The sequence below is a fragment of the Dendropsophus ebraccatus genome, chromosome 10 (assembly GCF_027789765.1).
Source record: "Dendropsophus ebraccatus isolate aDenEbr1 chromosome 10, aDenEbr1.pat, whole genome shotgun sequence".
Taxonomy (NCBI): domain Eukaryota; kingdom Metazoa; phylum Chordata; class Amphibia; order Anura; family Hylidae; genus Dendropsophus; species Dendropsophus ebraccatus.
The window spans coordinates 34,354,069-34,373,496 of NC_091463.1; the positions used below are offsets into that span (position 1 = coordinate 34,354,069).

General features: G+C 42.5%; 1 protein-coding gene across 1 annotated transcript; it reads left to right on the forward strand.

Annotated features, from left to right (window-relative positions):
* Window positions 1-898: 898 nt before the first annotated feature.
* Window positions 899-19,182, forward strand: LOC138802639 (adrenodoxin-like). Its single transcript, XM_069986159.1, has 5 exons — window positions 899-962; window positions 8,884-9,086; window positions 15,769-15,893; window positions 16,628-16,757; window positions 18,679-19,182. The coding sequence occupies exons 2-5, from the start codon at window positions 8,929-8,931 to the stop codon at window positions 18,794-18,796; spliced, it is 531 nt and encodes a 176-aa protein (XP_069842260.1). The 5' UTR covers window positions 899-962; window positions 8,884-8,928; the 3' UTR covers window positions 18,797-19,182.
* Window positions 19,183-19,428: the final 246 nt, after the last annotated feature.

The window sequence follows — 19,428 nt, forward strand, 5'->3', positions numbered from 1 at the left end:
ACACTTGTTTCACATTGTTACGCAGAATTTCTTTGTGTGGGTGTGTTCACACGTACAGGATCCGCAGCAGATTGGATTGGCACAGATTTCATGCTGTGTTCAGTTACATTGATATCTGCGCCAGCAAATCTGTTGCGGATCCTGTACATGTGAACGCACCCTTAAAATTAGAGTTTTTTGACATAGAGCTTTAAAAAAAACTCCCACCTTTTGTCCTCTGCCTGTCATTTTTTTATTTTCATTTGCTTTTTATGAGTGTCTGAGGAAAGTTTTTTTTATTGATATCACATCTCAATAGCTACGATCAGCCTTGACGTCCTGGTGGTGGTTATGGTGACTAGTGTCATTGGGACTTTACACTGCCATTTTACATTTTAGCATATCACATCTAAAATAAAGAGTTGATTACAGATTAGGAATTTGAGCACCATTACACATCAATTAAACACCACCTCAAAGGAGGTATACAAGACTTTAAAACTAATGGCGTATTGTCAGCATAGGCCTTTCATGACATATGTTTTGCAGTGACTCTGCCATATATTGCAGGTATGTCAGGTTCACATGAATGCGCTATAGCTGCAATACCTATCATGGTGATTCCAAAAATTATGGCATGTGCAAGGATGAGTACATGTAGGTAATAGAGACCAAAGTGCCATGGCCCCTTCAAACTGCTGAACTGACAATAAAGGGACTATGAATATACACACACAATATCAGTATAAGTGTGTATATCAGGCTTACAGATATATGTATGAAGTACTGTACACTTGAATTCCCACCCATCCAATTGTGCAGAAAGCGATGGTTAGTTGGCATGAGGCCATTTATACAAGGCCAAACAGCAGTAAAGTCAGTGTGCCTGCAGTGTGTTATTCAGGAACTGCACAGAAAGTACAGAGGGCCAAGGATAGGAAGAGACAACATGAGAACTGTGTACAGTGAATGAGTCTGCTGAGGTAAGTCCCATCAGGATGACATCAATGTTAGTTGGCATTGGTTTTGCTTAGGTAATATGATATGTTCACCAGATGTAGAATTACTGTATATAAATATCATATCTCTGTTTTTCTGCTCTTTCTGATCTTTAATATGCTATTTCAACTCTTAATTTATCTACTAAATTCACCCATAGACCCAGCAGACCTTTGCTTCTAGGCATCTTTGGGTTAACAGTGTCTGCAAAAAGGGAAAACTCCATAACAAGACTTAGAGCATGGTGTATAGAAGGTAAAAAAATATTATTATTCAATGATGGAAGTAAAGAGCTGTCTTTTACATAATGGTAAACTATAAGGGATTGCCTCTATGGATTTCCTTTCTACTTTAATCAACCCGTCTAGATCTTTCCCCCTTTAGATCCAACAGGCGAAGTCCAGCAGGTATACATGTTAGGGTACATTTATCAAGATGCCTTTTCCATAGCATAAGCCCTGCTCACCTTGTGGGCGTGGCACCCTTGCACCCTTAATGGCCTTAGGGTGCATTCACATGTACAGGATCTGCGGCAGATCCACAGAAGATTTGATGCTGTGCTGTTATTTAGATCAAATCCGCAGCATAAAATCCGCTGCGATACAGTGTGTTTAAAGCTACCCTTAAAGCAAATGTACCATCAGGCACATTCACTTTAAGTTTTGCCCATGGATAGAACGGCACCAGCGCAGGGAAGCCGGTGCCGCGGTCCTTTTTTTGAACCGTGGCCCAGTTCCCATATACTGCGACGTCCTATTCACGGGCACCGGCCAGGGGTAAAGCACTGGGGGTGGGCTGGTCAGCCCCCAGTGGGAGGGAACCCCGGCCCCTCTATGATGCGGCTCCATTCTAATAGAGCCGTGTCATAGAGGGGCAGGGCTTTCTCCAACAGGGGATGGGCTGACTCGCCTCCAGTGCTTCACCCTCGGCTGGTGCCCGTGAATAGAACGGCGCCGTACACGGGAAGCGGGCCACAGTTCAAAAAGTGATCGTGGCACTGGCTTCCTTGCGCCAGCACCGTTCTATCCATGGGCAAATTAAAGCGATTGTACTTGATGGTACATTCGCTTAAGGGTAGCTTCACACGTACCGTATCGCTGCGTTTTTGGTACGTACGATTTTTACATGCGAGTTTTGATTTTCACATGAAAATCATGTGAAAATCAAAATGTGAATGTAAAAAAACGCAGCGTTAAAGACGCACTGTTAAAAACGCCCCGTTAAAAAAGCAGCGATACGGTACGTGTGAAGCTACCCTTTAAACGTTTTATTAGTTTAAATTACCTTTTGACATATCGCACAGCTTCACTCCCTAGTTGACAGCCCGATTCAACTCATTTCAGGAGATGGACTCCATTATAAATCTCTGGATCCTGTCTCCCACAAAGAGTTGAATTGAACGGCCAACCAAGGAGTAAGGCATGCTTTTCCCAACTATAATGTTTAAAGGCGTCTAAGCATCCCAGCCGATCTTACCTTCTGACATGTCTGTGCAATTTGTCAAACATGAGAGGGGTTTTCTGGTTTATACCATTGATAACCTATCCACACGACAGACCATCATTGTGTTTTATCAGTGGTGTGCCAACACCTTCACTGGTCGGCTGTTCTGGAATGTAACTGCATCGGTACCCATACACAGCGGATGGTGCTGGAAGTCCTGCACTGTCTATTGTGTAGTGGTGGTGCAGCGGCTACTGCAGCTCCACTCTAGTTCTGTAGGAGCTGAGCTTCTGTAACATGTTATACGGTAGATGGTACAAAGCTTCAAGCACCATTTGCCTTGTATGAGTGCCAGTCCAGTGGCTCCCCTGGACAGCAGATCAGCGGCGATGTTGGCACCCCATCAATAAGATATTGTGCCTTTTAATTTAAAGGGGCTTTCCGGGTGTATAACATTGATGGCCTATCCACAGGACAGACCATCAAACACTTCAAACAATATTTAATTGTTTTCTATGATAGTTCTAAACACAAGTAATAGACACGGCAGTGTGCCAATAAAACTGCTATAAATATCAATGGAATTAATATCCAAGCAGCCACTCTGTAGGGAGACTTGAAGCTACAGCATGTAACAGCTAGAAGCCTAAAAGAAACCTGAAATTTGCTAAGCAGCTACAATGATTTTATTACCCTGTCCCTTTAAACCCCAGTCCCTTTCTTAACCACTTTAAAACTTCAGTGATATATTACTTTTGTGTGCATTCCTCCGCTCAGTTGGAGGTCACAGAGATGTGACACTGACCAAGGTTTACCCTTTTCTTAGAGAGTCTGGAATCAGAAAACAGTCTGTCCTTGAGGAGCTACTCAATCTATATCTTCCCTGTCACTTTCAAGGCTCTGTGCTTGTATCACTGAATACGCAGAGCAGCGGCTTGTGCTGTTGTAATCATCCTTGTATACATGAACTTGCAGTCTGTAGGCTTCATGGTCCATAACTGGAAACAACAGTCTTAGAGATGAGTAAATTGATTTGGCACAAACCAGATTCATTGTGTGTGTATATATATATATATATATATATATATATTTGTGATTCAACAGGTGAATTAGTACAGGGACTCCTAGTAAACACAGGAATCCATGCTTCTGTACTCACTAAGCATCAAGGCATGTATTGTACGCTTGGTACTTAGTTCACATTTACTAAGTCAAGCACAGAGCTGTTGCCACCTTCAATTTTGCCTATTCACACTCACCTATGATTTATGCCTTGCCCTTTAGCATCAGAAACTACATAAGAGTACAGGGCTCCTGTATAGTAAGTAGTGATATGCTATGGATTACATAAAAAAACATAAACTTCTCTGAGTGCCTCTCCAGTGCTGGATCACCCCTGCTGATCTCTAGGATCTCCAGCAAAGTGGACATCACAACGCGGCTGATGATGGACTGCCCGCTCAGCCATTCACTGACTGTAGTGGGACGCCACTGCAATCACTGATTGGTTGAGAGGGAGAATGCTTGCTTGTTTTTTTTTTTTTCTCCCCTGCAACATTTTGGAAACAGCCAGAGTTCATCTATAACTTCTCCATCTGGTCCAGACTGCCATAACTTCTTTTAGCTACATCTTGCCTCTGTGGACTTTGCCGCCCAGACATCATTTGCCTTGGCTCCTCCCTTTTGTGGCAGACTCTACAGGGTGGGTTCCAGACGCATCTGTCTAGTTATCATCCTGTAAACCATTGTTAAAACAATTGAGACAATAGTCAGTTTGACAACACTGGACAACAAAGATTTTGCTTCCTGAAAACCTTTAGGCTAAAGGCCCTATTTGAAGGGACGATTATCGGCCGATATCGGCTGTTACGGCCAATAATCGTCCCGTGGAATAAAGGGCAACTAGAGATGAGCGAGCATGCTTCTCCAAGCTTGGTACTCGTTCAAGCATTAGGATACTCGTTAATCGGACGAGCATCTCGCGATACTCGAGACAATGGCATCTTCTTCTTCCTGCATGTTTGGCTGCTTTTTCTCAGTCAATCATCATGCAGGAGAGGCTTTGGAACTCCTAGCATCACATGAGAACCCTACATGTCAATAGCAGCGATTGGCTGGCCAGATCAGATGACCTGGGCATATAAGAATCAGGTCCCGCAATGGTCGCTTCAGACGCAGGCGGAATGAGCTTAGGGAGAGAGCTGCTGTCTGTCAGGGAGAGTGTTGGGAAAATAGTGTCTGTTAGGCAGGAATCATCCACAAAGAACCTAACAGTCCTTCTAAGGGCTACAACTACATTTTTTTTTGGCCTCTTCTTGGCTGCTGGCTGGGACTTGTAGTGCAGCTACCGCCATTGCGACTGGTACCAGAAAGGGGACAACACGTGGTCCACATAGACCCCAAAGAAATTGCCCAAAGTCCTCTCAGTATTCATTTTTGCTGATGCTGTACCTTGCTGGGATCTGTAGTGCAGCTACCCCTATCTTGGCTGTGCAGTATGCATTGTAACGGGTGCTCTAAAACAAACCTGCACCTGGTACCTGGCACACACAGACTCCATAGACTACCCCAAAAGTCCTCCCAGTTGCACCAGGTTGGGTGCTTTCCTAACATGTGCCAGCACATGTTCCTTGCCCATCTTGGTCTGGGTCACTGGCTGGGCCACCCGGTTGTTGCCCATAATTTGGCGTAATGTTGGGATTAGCCAGCCTCAGAGGCGTCCATGCATGCTGCCCCTGCTGTTTCCTGTCCATTTCTGTGGTGTTTTCTGAGGTTCCCTGTTCAGAGCGTTGGTCCCCTGCAAAAATGCTGAGTTTCCCATTGACTTCAATGGGGTTCGTTACTTGAAACGAGCACCCGAGCATTGGGAAATATTCTTCTTGAGTATCGAGCACCCTAGCATTTTAGTACTCGCTCATCTCTAAAGGCAACGATCAGCTGACATCGTTCATATTGGCTGATCATTGCAGTCCTTTGTCTTTCACACATGTTGAAAAACAAACTACTGTGATAGCAGTGATCTGCTGCCATCGCTCTGTGGAATAGCAGCGGCGGCAGCAGTCCGCCACTATGATCTATGGGCTGCCGGACCTCCCCGCATGTACCACTATTCGGAACCTTCTGTTTGAGTGTCTTTATTTTTCATATTTTCAGGCTGTCCATGAGTTCTTCGCAATACACTGAAGTTGCAAAACTTCAGTGGAATTGTTACTTACTAGGCACACCTAGACGTGTCTGGACGCTGCTGCAGAGGCTGTAAAATCTGCTTGTAAAGATTCTGCAAGTTATTTCAAATTTAAGCATCTATAAACTACTAAAGTACCATCTGATCTAGCTAAAATGTCTCGACAGTGTCAGCGCGGCAATTGGGCAACAGACGGTGTGGGTTTCATTGCCGGGTCGGCTAGTATGATGGTGAGGTAGCCGAGTGGGTCTAGGGTGACTTGGGCACTTGTCACTGTAGCATAGAGTGGTGTAGCACCTACACAGTTTGGTGCACCGCCAGCATTAAAAAGTTTTAACCGAGGTGTAAATGTGTGTAGGTGCAAGTGTGCAAGAATAGGCCAGAGTCCAGTACTTAGAACAAGAATAGAACAGTTTACTTTAATGACTGCTTTAGTGACGCCTAGTGGGAAAAACACTAACTGCAGTGGAAACTTTATCCCACCTGTGTGAACCCGAGTGAGTTACCTTACTCAGGTGCAATAAAGACTTTGGGGCCTGTACCCGGTCACTACACCAGAACAGTTGCAATACCTTATGTTACATTTGTGTAGAGTTGGATGCAAGATTGGTGATCAAGACAAATCCCAGGCATCTCAAATCTGCTCAAGATGAACATTTAGTCTTAAATGTTGGCTGAGAGGTTCTCACAAGTCAGTGATGATTGCTGTCCCAAGGATCTGGCAGGAACAGAAGGATCATTTGACCAACTGTTACTTCTGTCCTACCAATGGGTCTGGTTTCTCTGCTAAGAATAAAAAATCTATAGCATATGCCAATCAGCCTTCAGCTATGAGACCAGTGCCACAGGATGAAAACTTTTCCAGTACCAAAGCCACCAGAGACAGAGAGCTTAGAGGAGGCATTCGATAAAGATTTTGAAGTCCATGGGTCAGGCCACTGATTCAGACTTTGAGCCATGTATGTCTATTGATCCAAAGCTTCTATCACAGCCCAAACTGAATGACTTAGTCTGGGAGTTTGTCTAAAGCAAATGTAGAGTAACTGGCTTCTAGACTTTAAGTACGGCATGTGTTGTCACCTGTTACAAAAGTTTCCTGTCTTTTGAAGCCGCCAACATGACTTAACACAGTTTTTGACAACTGGGGACTGAGAAAATTGCATAAAAATCACATCAAGATATTTAGGGAATTTTCTTGGGAACTATCGAGCACCAAACTACAAATTGGTTGACAACCTCCTTGAAGCTTAGGCTAGTGCCAAACATGTGTTTTTGCTGTCCATTTAACACATATATTTAACCCATTCAGAAATGTGGACATAGTCCTTCTGTTCCTTTCTTTTTGTGGTGCGTTTCTCAGAGACATACCGTTACATCCTGGGCTGAAACAGGTGCAGCCCAGATAACCTGGGACCCGTCTCAACTGTCGGCATCGGAGCTGTGCTGACCCTACTGATGCTGCTATTGCAGTTTTTTTTATTGACTTACACTATAAAAAAAATAAGTAAAACTGATGGCAACTTATATACACAAAGACATGGTTGACCACGTCTGTATGTTAAAAATAAACATACTAAAATGGATACAGAGAAAGAGATGCAAAAACACAGTGTGGTCCTAGGCTTACAAAGTGACAAAGTGAAACATGTTATTAAAAATGTTCTGCATTCACATTTGGAATTCTTCCCTGGAATCCATCAGCGCTAGTTGACTATTGCTGGACACTTGTACATGATGCACTAGATGTTAAGCACTAACAAAAATCAGCAGCAAACACTTCTGCTTCAGTAGAACCAATGCAGTGGGTAACATTTAAATGCTTTGCAGTAAAATTTCATGTTACATGTTACAGACTATCCGAAATTATTTTTCCACTTAGCTCAAATAAGTTTAATATAATCACCTCATTTTAAAGGAAACAAAACTTTTGGAAAAATCTGTTGTCCAGTGTGACCAACAGCTTGTCTTACTGTGGCCTCTGAAGACAACAGCTCTGCACTCTGTGCCACTGAATATAATAGTGCCACAAGCTATGGCCCCTAAAATTAATTATAATATACACTGTGCTGCCTTATGTTAACCATACTGCATACTGTGTCTATTGAAATTCATTAAAATGCACCAGTGTGCTCCCCTGGAAACAGCTACCCCACACCAAGCAGAAGATACTCACCTGTACCTGTTCTTTTGCTGTCATCTATAGATGTTGGTCTGGCTTCTTATGTATCTACATCACAGAAACAGCAACAAATAACAGAGAAGCCATTACGCTATATCCATTTTTCCCAGACTTCCCTAGGGCTGCATCCAACTCAGTAGTGGATTATAATAGGGGCGTTTCGGGCGGCAGCCCGGGGCCCTGAGCTCCTGGGGGGCCCAAGACCACCCAAAAAGACTTATACTTTCAGTGGTGTACTGTCTCCTGGCTACACTTCCGCCATGATTTGAAAAAAAATCACTGTTTTTTTATGACAATTTTGCACAAATCAGGACATCATGACATTATCTGTCCTGTACTATGAACGCCAGGCTAGTGTTGCCTCAGTTACTGTGGGGGTGGGGGGGCAGGCTTGGTGAACAGCCCAGGGCCTATGGTAAAGTTAATCCGCCCCTGATCCAACTTCTTCAGCCACTGTTAATCAAGCGCCAAACGATCAGACTTGAGCATGCTCTAGCTGCGCCTATCTCTATTTGCCAGCATGTAATGATCCACATCCTATGGACACATGTACTGTGTCTCAGGGGCAGCAGGTCACAATCCCTCTACTCCTCAGTTTCTCCCTGTTATTCTATTGATTGGTTTTGAGAAACAGAAAGACACCTTTGGGCTTCCACATTCTGTGAACGTTCCTTTTCTGCCCATCACTAGGCTATCACTTTTATCCATTGACCAATAACCCCTAAACAGTTCTGTAGCAACGAACGTGTGGTGTGGCATGGCGCATGTAGAGAATTGCCAAAGTATCATTTTGGGCACAGGTAAGGGGGTGAATTTTCTCTGTCGTGGATACTAACATAAATGAAGGTTTAAAGCTTCTTTTCAGGCATGTAGCATAGCTCTGTAACATTGTGTATGCTTTTTATGTTCAAGGTTAATAGTGATACATGCTGTATACAAGCATATGAATTACACTATATTTACACTGCAGCTAGATGTTGGTGTGCACATAGAGGATGCACAGGCTTCTGCAGACTAGTGTGTGTGTATCCTACACAGGGTGACACCCCTGGTGGGATGGCTCTGTCTGACTAATATGCCTTTATATCTTACATTTCAGTCAGTTGCTGAGACAACCTTCAGCCAGGATTTCTGCCCTGTGAACATGGCTCATTCTGCCTTAATACTCTCGCGGAGCTTTCTGAGCAGACTTCATGCTCCTACGTGTTCGAAGAGTTACGCATCAACACAGACACTAGTCACTGGCTACCTGAGGAGCTTCACTACTTCTGCCAAATGCCAAGATGCAAAATCCAACACCAGGTAAGGACTGAGAAAACTGGTGCAGAAGCATGTGTAGTTATTTTATGTTTATTAAGACAAGCATCTGCTTATTTGTCTTCTACAGTTACACTAATAAGGTAGATTATAGTAGGACGTACATGGAAAGGGCTCCTCAACTTTAGGGTTATAAACTTGTTTTTTAATTTATTGAAAGAGAAGATAAAAATAAATCCTACTAAACAATGAGAGAGAAATCTTCAGAATCTGTCAGTAAGGGTATGTCCACATTACAGAATCCCGGCTGATCACCTGCCGCAGATTCCGCAGCTCGTACCCGCTCACGGACGCTGACAGCCGCACACATCTCCGCTGCTTATTCTTCTGAATGGCGTAATCTAGCAAACCATAGAATAAAGCCTATGTGGGACCAGCGGAGATACGCACGGCTGCCAGCGTCCGTGAGCAGGTACGAGCTGCGGAATCTGCGGCAGGTCATCAGCCGGGATTCTGTAGTGTGCACATACTCCGGTACAGAGGATTCCTTCGCACTAAGCCAAAATGACATGTATATTAGTATTTAAGTCTGTATGTTATATCAGTATTTGCAGCCAAAACTAGGACTGGGTCTGAAACACGGAAGCAATGCACTTTTGACTAAAAAAACTGACATGTGAACGTGGCCTTAACCACTTTTACTGAACCATAAAATTATTATGCACTCAAGGAATTTCAAAAGGCCAAAATGGTGGCCAGGTGGAATTGAACATAAGTTGACCATAACAAAAGTCTTCATTCCATTGACAACCGGATTGATGCCTTCTTACATAACATCTAGATATATATGTTTTGCCTGTAGCACTTTGTTAATGACAAATCAAGACTGATGTATGTTGGAGAGAAGTTTGTCTAAGTATGTGGTATTTCAGTTATTATGAGTGTTTTATGATAGTCAGACATGTATACTCCTACCCCCATACTTGTATAAATGTTTAGTTAAAAACTTTGGATACTACTGCAATAGCAATGCTCCCTGTCATCTACCTGATAGGAAAATATTTGCTCACTCTTTCATGCTGCATTTCTGTGCATATAAACCATATCAGCCCTATAAGAATTACTCTACTTTTGCCATCAAGAAAATGGCATTTATTTTATGTACGTAGATATAAGTTTTACTTTAACCATATTGCATCATCATTTACCAAAGCTGCCTGCAGTCCTGGACTAACGGTCTGGCATTTGGCATTGATTTTGTCTGTCTATGAAGAAATAATGCTTCTTTACATAAATGTTGTGCTATCACTTTCTTATGTTCTTCTAATGACTAAAGCCTTTTCATTTACCATATTAAATCCTTACAGCACAGCTGGGGCCACTGGTACCCAGCACAGGGTGCATGCTGGGGCAGCAGTTTCACTGATCTGCCCCCTTAATTTAAATACACTAGGTGAGGGACCAGTATATAGGCTCGTTTAAATGGGCCATTCAGGTGCTGATCACTGAGATCGGCCTTCGTTGTCGGCTCCTGCTTGGCCCATCCAAAAGGGATTTAGAGAGGCTGTCCCATGATTACAAGTTACTTCCTATCCTCAGGATAGGGGATAACTATCTGACCACAAGTGATCTCATTGCTGATCCTCCTCAGATATATGTTGATTGGACTGTGGTTTGAGTGTTTTTAATTTCACATTCTTACACTACAATTTTTTACCATTCATATATTAAAAGTTACGTTTTATTTGTTACTCGGGGATATCCTGGCTTTTCTGGGCCTCTGGCTCTTTGTGTTGCCAAGATCCTCCTCATGTTCGGGAGTAAATCGGGACCCAATTTCCTTGTCAGAATAGAGTGAGAGGATGTCCAAACAATGGTGCTGCGGCCCTCTAAATTCATTACTGTCGGCCGCACATCCCCTGTTTACACTGAACAATGTGCGGCTGATAATGATGATTGGGAGTTTGCTTGTTTATCGCCTGGTTGCTTGTCCTTTAGTAATAAGGAATGACCATTCCTATGAACTCTTTCTCCTTTATAATTGTCAGATGTAGATGCGATTCACATCATATTTATGGTCGCTGCTGTGGGTGTCTATGCTTTTTTATTCCTTAAATAAAACATATGCCAGTATAAATCAGAACCAATGTAGACACGAGCAGACTATGTTTATGATTTTTTTCATACTTACATTCAATCCTATGTAATATATTTTATCTTGTCTTCAATCAACATGCCTATTACAGATGAGAAAAATTCAGGGTTACAGCAATACACCAAGAGGTCAGGCTGTCAGACTGCAGTTAAACTTCTCAGATGTGAAGAGTTTCAAGGTCCTCCCGAAATGATAACAATGGTCATTGACCTTCTACAATTCATCGCTAAATGATGAATGGAGTCTACGAAGGGCCTTAAAGGGAAACTAACAGCAGGTTAGAAGACTTTAGCCTGCTGTAATGTTTCCATAGCACACTGAATGTTGAGAATGAAGGTCAATTTCCTAAAGGAGAAGTCCGGCGAAAATTTTTATTAAAGTATTGTATTGCCCCCCAAAAGTTATACAAATTACAACATACACTTATTATGGGAAATGCACATAAAGTGCTTCCCCCCCCCCCCCTGCACCTACGACTGCATCAAGGCTTCACTTCCTGAATAAAAATGGTGATGTCACTTCCTGGATAAAATGGTGATGTCACACCCCGACTCCCAGAGCTGTGCCGGCTGTGGCTGCTGGAGAGGATGATGGCAGGAGGACACTGAGGGGCACGGGGCACTGGAGGGACACTCAGCATCCCCCTGCCATCATCCTCTCCAGCTGCCACAGCCCTCACAGCTCTGGGATTCGGGTCGTGACATCACCATTTTGTCTAGAAAGTGAAGCCTTGATGCAGTAGTAAGTACAGGGAAAAAGCACTTTATAAGCATTTCCCTTAATAAGTGTATATTGGTGATTTATTTGGTATTACTTTTGGGGGACAATACAGTACTTTAATAAAAATTTTCGCTGGACTTCTCATTTAACCTCTTAGGGATATATGACGTACCCGTACATCATATGTCCCCAGGAGGTGTTCAGAGCAGGGCCGCGCGGCGACCCCGCTCTGAACCACCACTATCCCGGGTGCCGCATGTAGCCCGGGACCGCGGCTATAATCAGGTAATCGGAGGCAGCTGTCAAAGTTGACAGCTGCCTCCGATTACCGGAGGCAGCCGTTCCCTGGTGTCTAGTGGGGGAGATCGCTCCTCCGGGATGTTGTCAGGGACCGTGTGTGGTGCCGGCCGGGGTCCACTCCAAGATGGCACCGACCCGGCTCGGCACTCGTTTGTTTTCGGCTGCAGCAGCCGAAAGCAAACGAGTGCCGATCTCATTGATCTTTGCTGTATAAGTATACAGCAAAGATTTCAATGAGAGATCAAAGTGTATATACTAGAAGTCCCCCAGGGGTGCTTCTAGTATATGTGTAAAAAAAAAAAAAAAAGGATTGTTATTAGTAAAAAGCCCCCTCCCCTAATAAAAGTTTGAATCACCCCTCTTTTCCCATGTTTTAAATAAAAGTAAATAAATAAATCAACATGTTTGCTATTGCCGCGTGCGTAATCGCCCGAACTATTAATTAATCACATTACTGATCTCGCACAATAAATGGCGTAAGCGCAAAAAAATTCAAAAGTGCAAAATTGGGCAGAAAAAATGTAATAAAAAGATTGGTCAAATTCCCGTATTCTTGTAGCTGCAATACAGCCAGTCGGTGTTGCACTTCTCAGTGAAGGACAGGATTTCTCCCCAGATCTTCTATGCACAGCCTATTGAGTCTTCTGGCATACTCTGCAGCTACTTTATTCCTTGCCCAACGCGTGAAGGAACTGGGTATTCCGATAAGCTTTGGACAAGGAATAAAGTTGTCCCTCACTGAGAAGTGCAACACCGACTGGCTGTATTGCAGCTACGAGATTTCCTGGTGGCGGGGGAGGGGGGAGTTTTACCAATCTCCCCTCCGAGACGTGAGTAACCCACTTACTTCAATGATATCAAGGTTAAATGTTGGTTGCTAGAAAATAGATTGCTCCCCATTTTTTCGTTTTTTATGCCTTTCCTTTAACTAAGTTTGTAATAATTTAATGAATATGTAAATTAAGTGGTTTGGTGCACTTGGGGCAGAACTACAGCCCTCAATGTACCAATCTGCTCCATGCACTAGCTACCTTCTCATGAATATTAAGGTGGCACTCTGAAGTCACGTCACTCTGGCACTCATCACTGCATAGCACAAAATAAATGTTCATGAGGAGGAGTGGGCAGATGTAATAGGTAATCCCGCCCCTAATGCACCAAACTGTCTAATTTACATATAGATTAAACAAAAGATTTGATGAAAATGGCGCTAAGGATGAAGGTAAGAAAATTCTTAGTGTCCCTAAGCATATAGGGGCAATATGCATCAATCCCTAACTCCGACTATATAGACTTCGGGCCCTATTATATATGTGGGGAATATTGAACAAATAGCCCTACATCTTCCTATGTAACAGGACTAGCAATCAGAAGATGATTAAGAAAATGCTCATTCGTGGTTGGTTTGGCCTTTTTACTTCTTAAATAGAATTATTCCTTGTTGGGTTCACATCCCTACTGTCATAGGGGATGTGATGCTCAAGCCTTGTAACAGGCTCTGTAACCGAGGACTAATCTACAAGATCGGCTTTCATTTACAGTGAGACAACCTTAAAGGGGTAGATCGCGGGGGTCTGACCCCTGAACCCCACGGCGATCTCCGTATCGGACCCTTCCGACGTGACCCGCAAATCTATTTATTCCTATAGAGCAACGGAAAGAGCCGAGTACATCACTATTCCAGCGAACTCAGCTCTTTCTGACACTCCATAGGAATGAATAGAGCTGCGGGTCGTGTGCCGACTCGGGGCTCTATTCGTAACAGAGCCGGTGGGTCCGATACGGAGATTGCCAGGGGGATTAGAGGTCGAGGACCCCCCGATCTCCTACTTTTCCCCTAAAGTTATCTTTCCCTGGAATACCCCTTTAAGGCCGATAGTCACACAGTGCAGTCAAATGATTACTACACAATCATGGAAAAACTTAACAATTTGTTAAATCTTTGCATTTTTCCATGCAATGATCAGAGCTATAAACAACAATAGACCACATTGTAGAAATTGATCCCTTGAGTTTTTTTTTAGTTTGAAAGTCAATGTGTTAGTAGAGTTTATAGTATATATGGTTTCTTGATGCTCTCTTATGGGAGAAAATGGCATTTCTTTTGAGCCCTATGAGATACCAGGGCAAGGTGTGATTTTAAGGAGTGAAGTGAGGTTAATTTGAAGTGTTTATGTGTGTTCTTTGTTTCAGGGTGTAAGGCTTTCATTGTTTCAGGGAATTTCCAGTTTGCAATCTCTGTTCTATGTTAGATAATTTTTACTTTAAGGCCATGTTCAGATGTGGTAAAACAGCAGCCGTTCTGTGATACGGCCGTGTCACAGAACTGCCCCTGTCTGAGATGTTTAACCCAGCCAGTACTACTTGTCCTCCCCTTGCACAACATTTGCCATGTGGGCAGGAAGGGGGCACGGTATTATGCAAGCGGTGGTGTGGCCTCCCCTTGCAGAAAATGTATTAACATTTTCGCCGCAATTACAGTATTAGGCTGATAGATCCAGAGTCACCAACCCAGGGAAATTTTGTCGTGCAAAAATTGGCAGCTATTGATTAATCTGCCCCACAATGTATTTAATCGGGTTTATTGAGCAGGCTGTTATAACTTCTATACTATACAACAAAATATAGATTGTCATTTTGACTAATAACAAATACAGCTCTAGGGTCTGTTTACACAGGCAAAAGAAGCCCCCCAAAAAGCATGAGCTCCCAGCTCCCATTGACTTTACTGGAAAAGTAAAAAAAAAAAAAACGTATCCAAGCTCCACTTCAATACAACTCATGTGAGCGTAACTAATAAAGAAAGTCCACTCACGTATTGTAGTCTTCAAACGACTTGTCTTTATTTCTTTCAGTTGTACAGGTTAGGCCCCCTTCACAAAGAAAAAGAAAAACGGCGGAATCGTCTGCTGCGGAATGCCGGCAGCCTCCATGTCATAATGACACTCTATTGGAGTTCCTCTCCCCGCGCTTCATGTTCATTCTTCAGCGCCGAGAGATGCAGCGCGCACCTCCCACAGAGTATCAATATGACACGGTATCAATTCTGCCGCGGAATTTTGCCGTTCTTGCTCTGTGTGAACAGGGCCTTAGGCTGCGTGTAAACAGGCACTGGAGATAGCTGGAGGCTAGGCGTCCTTTCCCCTGTTGCACAATGTTTCGGAAGGCGCAGCTTCCTTACTCATTATGCTCACACGAGTTGTAAAGAAGTGGAGCTCAGATACGTTGTATACAAGAGTTGTTGACAACAATGCTGGATATTGACAGTATCCTGGAGCATTACGCACTAGTGTGACTACTTTAGCGCTAAACCGGTATTTGTGTATGTATTTTTTTTTTAAATCACTGAAATAAGAGGTAATGTCACTTTTTTTTCCAGTGCTGCTTCTTAGCTCAGTTTTTCAAAATCCACATACTTTTTTTATTACATTCTCCATTGAAGTAATTGGGAACTGGAACAAAGCATACTCTATGGATCCCTGCAGTACAGGTTTGTGGTCACAATAGAAGAAACTGAGTATTTTACAGGCTTTATTCACATCTCTTTTGCAGAAGTTCAGAAGACTTGACTGTTCATTTCATCAACCGTGAGGGTGAAACTCTGACAGCCACAGCTAAAGAAGGGGACAGTCTACTGGACGTGGTCATCCGCCACCACCTGAATATTGAAGGCTTCGGTGAGTTTAAAGGGGTTGTCCAGTGAAAATCTTTTTCTTTCAAATTAACTGGTGTTAGAAAGTTATATAGATTTGTAATTTACTTCTATTAAAAAATCTTAAGTCTTCCCATACCTATTAGCTGCTGTATGTCCTGCAGGAAATGTTTTATTTTCAGTCTGACACAGTGCTCTCTGCTGACATCTCTGGCCGAGACAGGAACTGTGCAGAGTATGGGGATTTATAGAAAACCGAGACAGAGAGCGCTGTGTCAGACTGAAAATAAAACAAGATTTCCTGTAGGACATATAGTAGCTTAAAGGTATGGGAAGACTTGGGATTTTTTAATAGAAGTAAATTGCAAATCTATATACTGTAACTTTCTGATATCAGTTGATTTGAAAGAAAAAGGTTTTCACTGGACAACCCCTTTAAAGTATTTTAGTTTTCCAAAGAATGTAGTGCCACTGGCAGTAGAACAATTACTTTAAGTACAATTCTAAAATTGTATTATTGTTGACTCTACAGCATACACCATAAGGGTTTCCAGGATTAGAAAAAAATAATAGTTGTTTTTTTTTCTCCAGAAACAGCGCCATTTCTGTCCTCAGTTTTTGAGTGGTATTGAAAATTAGTTCCATTGAAGTAAATAAAGTTGAGTTGTAATACCACACACAACAGGAGGACAGAGGTTTTTGGAGGAATTTAATAGATAAACTGTATAAATATGTTGTCTTCATCCTTTGTTCCCTCAGGTGCCTGTGAGGGGACTCTAGCTTGTTCCACTTGTCACCTCATATTTGATCAGAAAGTCTTTGACCAGCTCGGTTCTGTTACAGATGAGGAGATGGACATGCTGGATTTGGCTTTTGGATTGACCAACACGTATGTTCTTATAGATTTATTGAACTCTATGCATATACAGTATATCTTCATTGGTATATCAGTATATCTTCATGTGTACAATTCTGGGCTAGGTTGACACTACGTAAGAAATTATGTCCATCTTTCATAACAATGACAAAATACTGAATGGCAATACGTTCAAGGCTATTGTGGACATACACAGTATAGCGGGGAAGAGACTGTGCATGTCCGCACAATAGTTGCTATTACACCAAACGATTAAGGGCTGGAACTGCTGGTAATCGGTCAAGTACGGACGATAATTGTTTCATGGAATAGAGCCTTTACTTTGGTTTGCACAGGTTGATTTCAACTGTTTGCCCTTTGTGTATGGTTGTAAACCTGATTTGCAACTGATATGAAGCCAATATATCTGACAAAGTAAACTATTTACCATAGTGGAGAAGAAAGTAGAAGATTGGAGGTTCCCTTGGCGCTGAACCCTCAGTGGACCTGGTGGACGAACCTCGTTTTTCTCTAAAGGATCCTTTAGTGAAAAGAGAGATTCGTCCATCGTGTCCACCAAGGGAACCACCAATCTTCTACTTTCTTTTCCATCATCCTTATCTAAATCATTGTGCCTGGATTGGCCCACACTAGATGTAGCTACCTCACAAGCTCTAAATATGTGGAGAGTGAAGGAAGAAGAAAGAAGCCTGTTATACATATTCATATAGCTCAGATGATTTGAAGCAAAATGGCTTTAGTTAGTCTGAACATATGGATGGCTTTCTATAAGGCTGCACTGCCTGAACAGTGAAGCTCAGTCGACCTCTATGTCTATGTAGCTATGTCACTTCTAAGGCAGATTAAGTGATTGGCTTGGTATAATACTTCTTTTCCTTCAATAACTTCTTTCTCTTCTTGGGGAAAAATTAGGTGTATAATCCTCCCCTACTTTCCCACAGGAACCTGCAGGAAAATCACTATTTGTGACATGCACTTTCATCCAAAGAGCAGGGTTCCCTTTTAGAGGCGTGATTGGTCTAAAAGCATTTCTATTTATGAGAATGCATACATTCAGTATAGGTGCAATTCACAGCGAGCACAGAAAAATGGCAGAAATATCACTCAGAAATTTGATGTCCTGCCAATGTATGTCCACATTGTACCCTGTGGTGAATGAGAGTGACCCTAACTTTCAGTTTACATAACTGCCTGTTTGAAGGCAACATCTTCCACTGTTGGATAAAGCTAGAGTCATTGTTGCCATAAGCCCTTGTTGTCAAACAGGTAAAAACAAGCTGAGGAGCCACAGAACATGTGAGAGGAGAGGAGTACTAAGAATATCTTGAGGTCAGTAGGTGCTAGAGAGCTGAAACACAGTGTAAAACCTTCTCAAGTGTCTGATTTACCTATGTACCACATTTGGTGCAGATTGGCTCTGTTGTTTGGCCATGCATAAAGAACAGGCAGCAAATCAAATACAAGTTTTAGGGTGGATTCAGACTACGGAATTCTGGCGGATAAATTCTGCAGAATTCCGTTGCTAAAACGCGCTCATGGCCGCGCGCCTCTCCGCTGGCTGATTCCGCTATACGCTGAAAGAATTGACGTGTCAATTCTTTTGGCGGAATGTGGAATCCGCCCGTGCATAGAATAGTGTCTCTGGCACGGGCAGAGAGGCACACGGCCGTGAACGCGTACAGGCAATGGAAATCGGCGGAATTTATCTGCGAGAATTCCGTAGTCTGAACCCAGCCTTATAATGTAAAAACTTTGAACATAAAAATGAAGATATAAATGTTGCCACAGGATCCTGGCCCACTTAAAATGTCCAAAGCCTGTACATCTCTGCTGGCAAACAATTGGAAACCTAGGGAAAATTAGATGTATGTTAACTTTTTTTTTTGAACATTTTATAACTATGTTAACTTTTATAATGCTTCATGTTTTATAGGTCACGCCTTGGATGCCAGATTTGCATGACAAAAGCCATCGACGGACTGACAGTTCGAGTTCCAAGAGATATATCCGATGCCAGAAGAGATCAGGTTGAAAAACAGAGCAAACAATAACTAACAGGCAATACTTGCTGGTGCTCATAATTAGATGTATGCAATACCTGTCTTTGGTGTTCTTCTTTCTCAAGAGTTCTTTTGTTCTGTTCTTGGAGACACGGTGGTGCTAACCCTGTTTTAGGTCATTATGGCCTGCTTGGTTAGAGCTGATTTGGACAAGGACTCATGGTACTGTGGTAGTGTTCTGCATTCTAGTTGACCATTCTCTACAGTTTGGAATGACGATTTGAAAGACTAGTAAAAGATAGTAAAAGACTGAACGTGAACCAGGAGACAAGTTTATTATTATACTATGCACTCTTATCCTATATGTGTATGACAAATCTAAATGTATGTATTGACATTGTATTATATGTTTCTGCAGTAAAGCCACCTGACCCTTATTGTGCTCATTCTTCTGACAGACATCACTTAATAAAGGGGTATTCCGATCTCAACTAACACAGTTATACTTGTTGGGCACGTCAAGTTAAATATTTTTGAAAATATATTAATTTAGCAAACTTGCTTCTACCTTCTGAAATTTCTGCTCTATCCCTCCTATTGTTACCGGCTTGATGTCTAGAGAGAGAAAGCTATATTGTAGTTATATATATGTATATTAGCCAGACCACTGCTTTTAGAGCAGA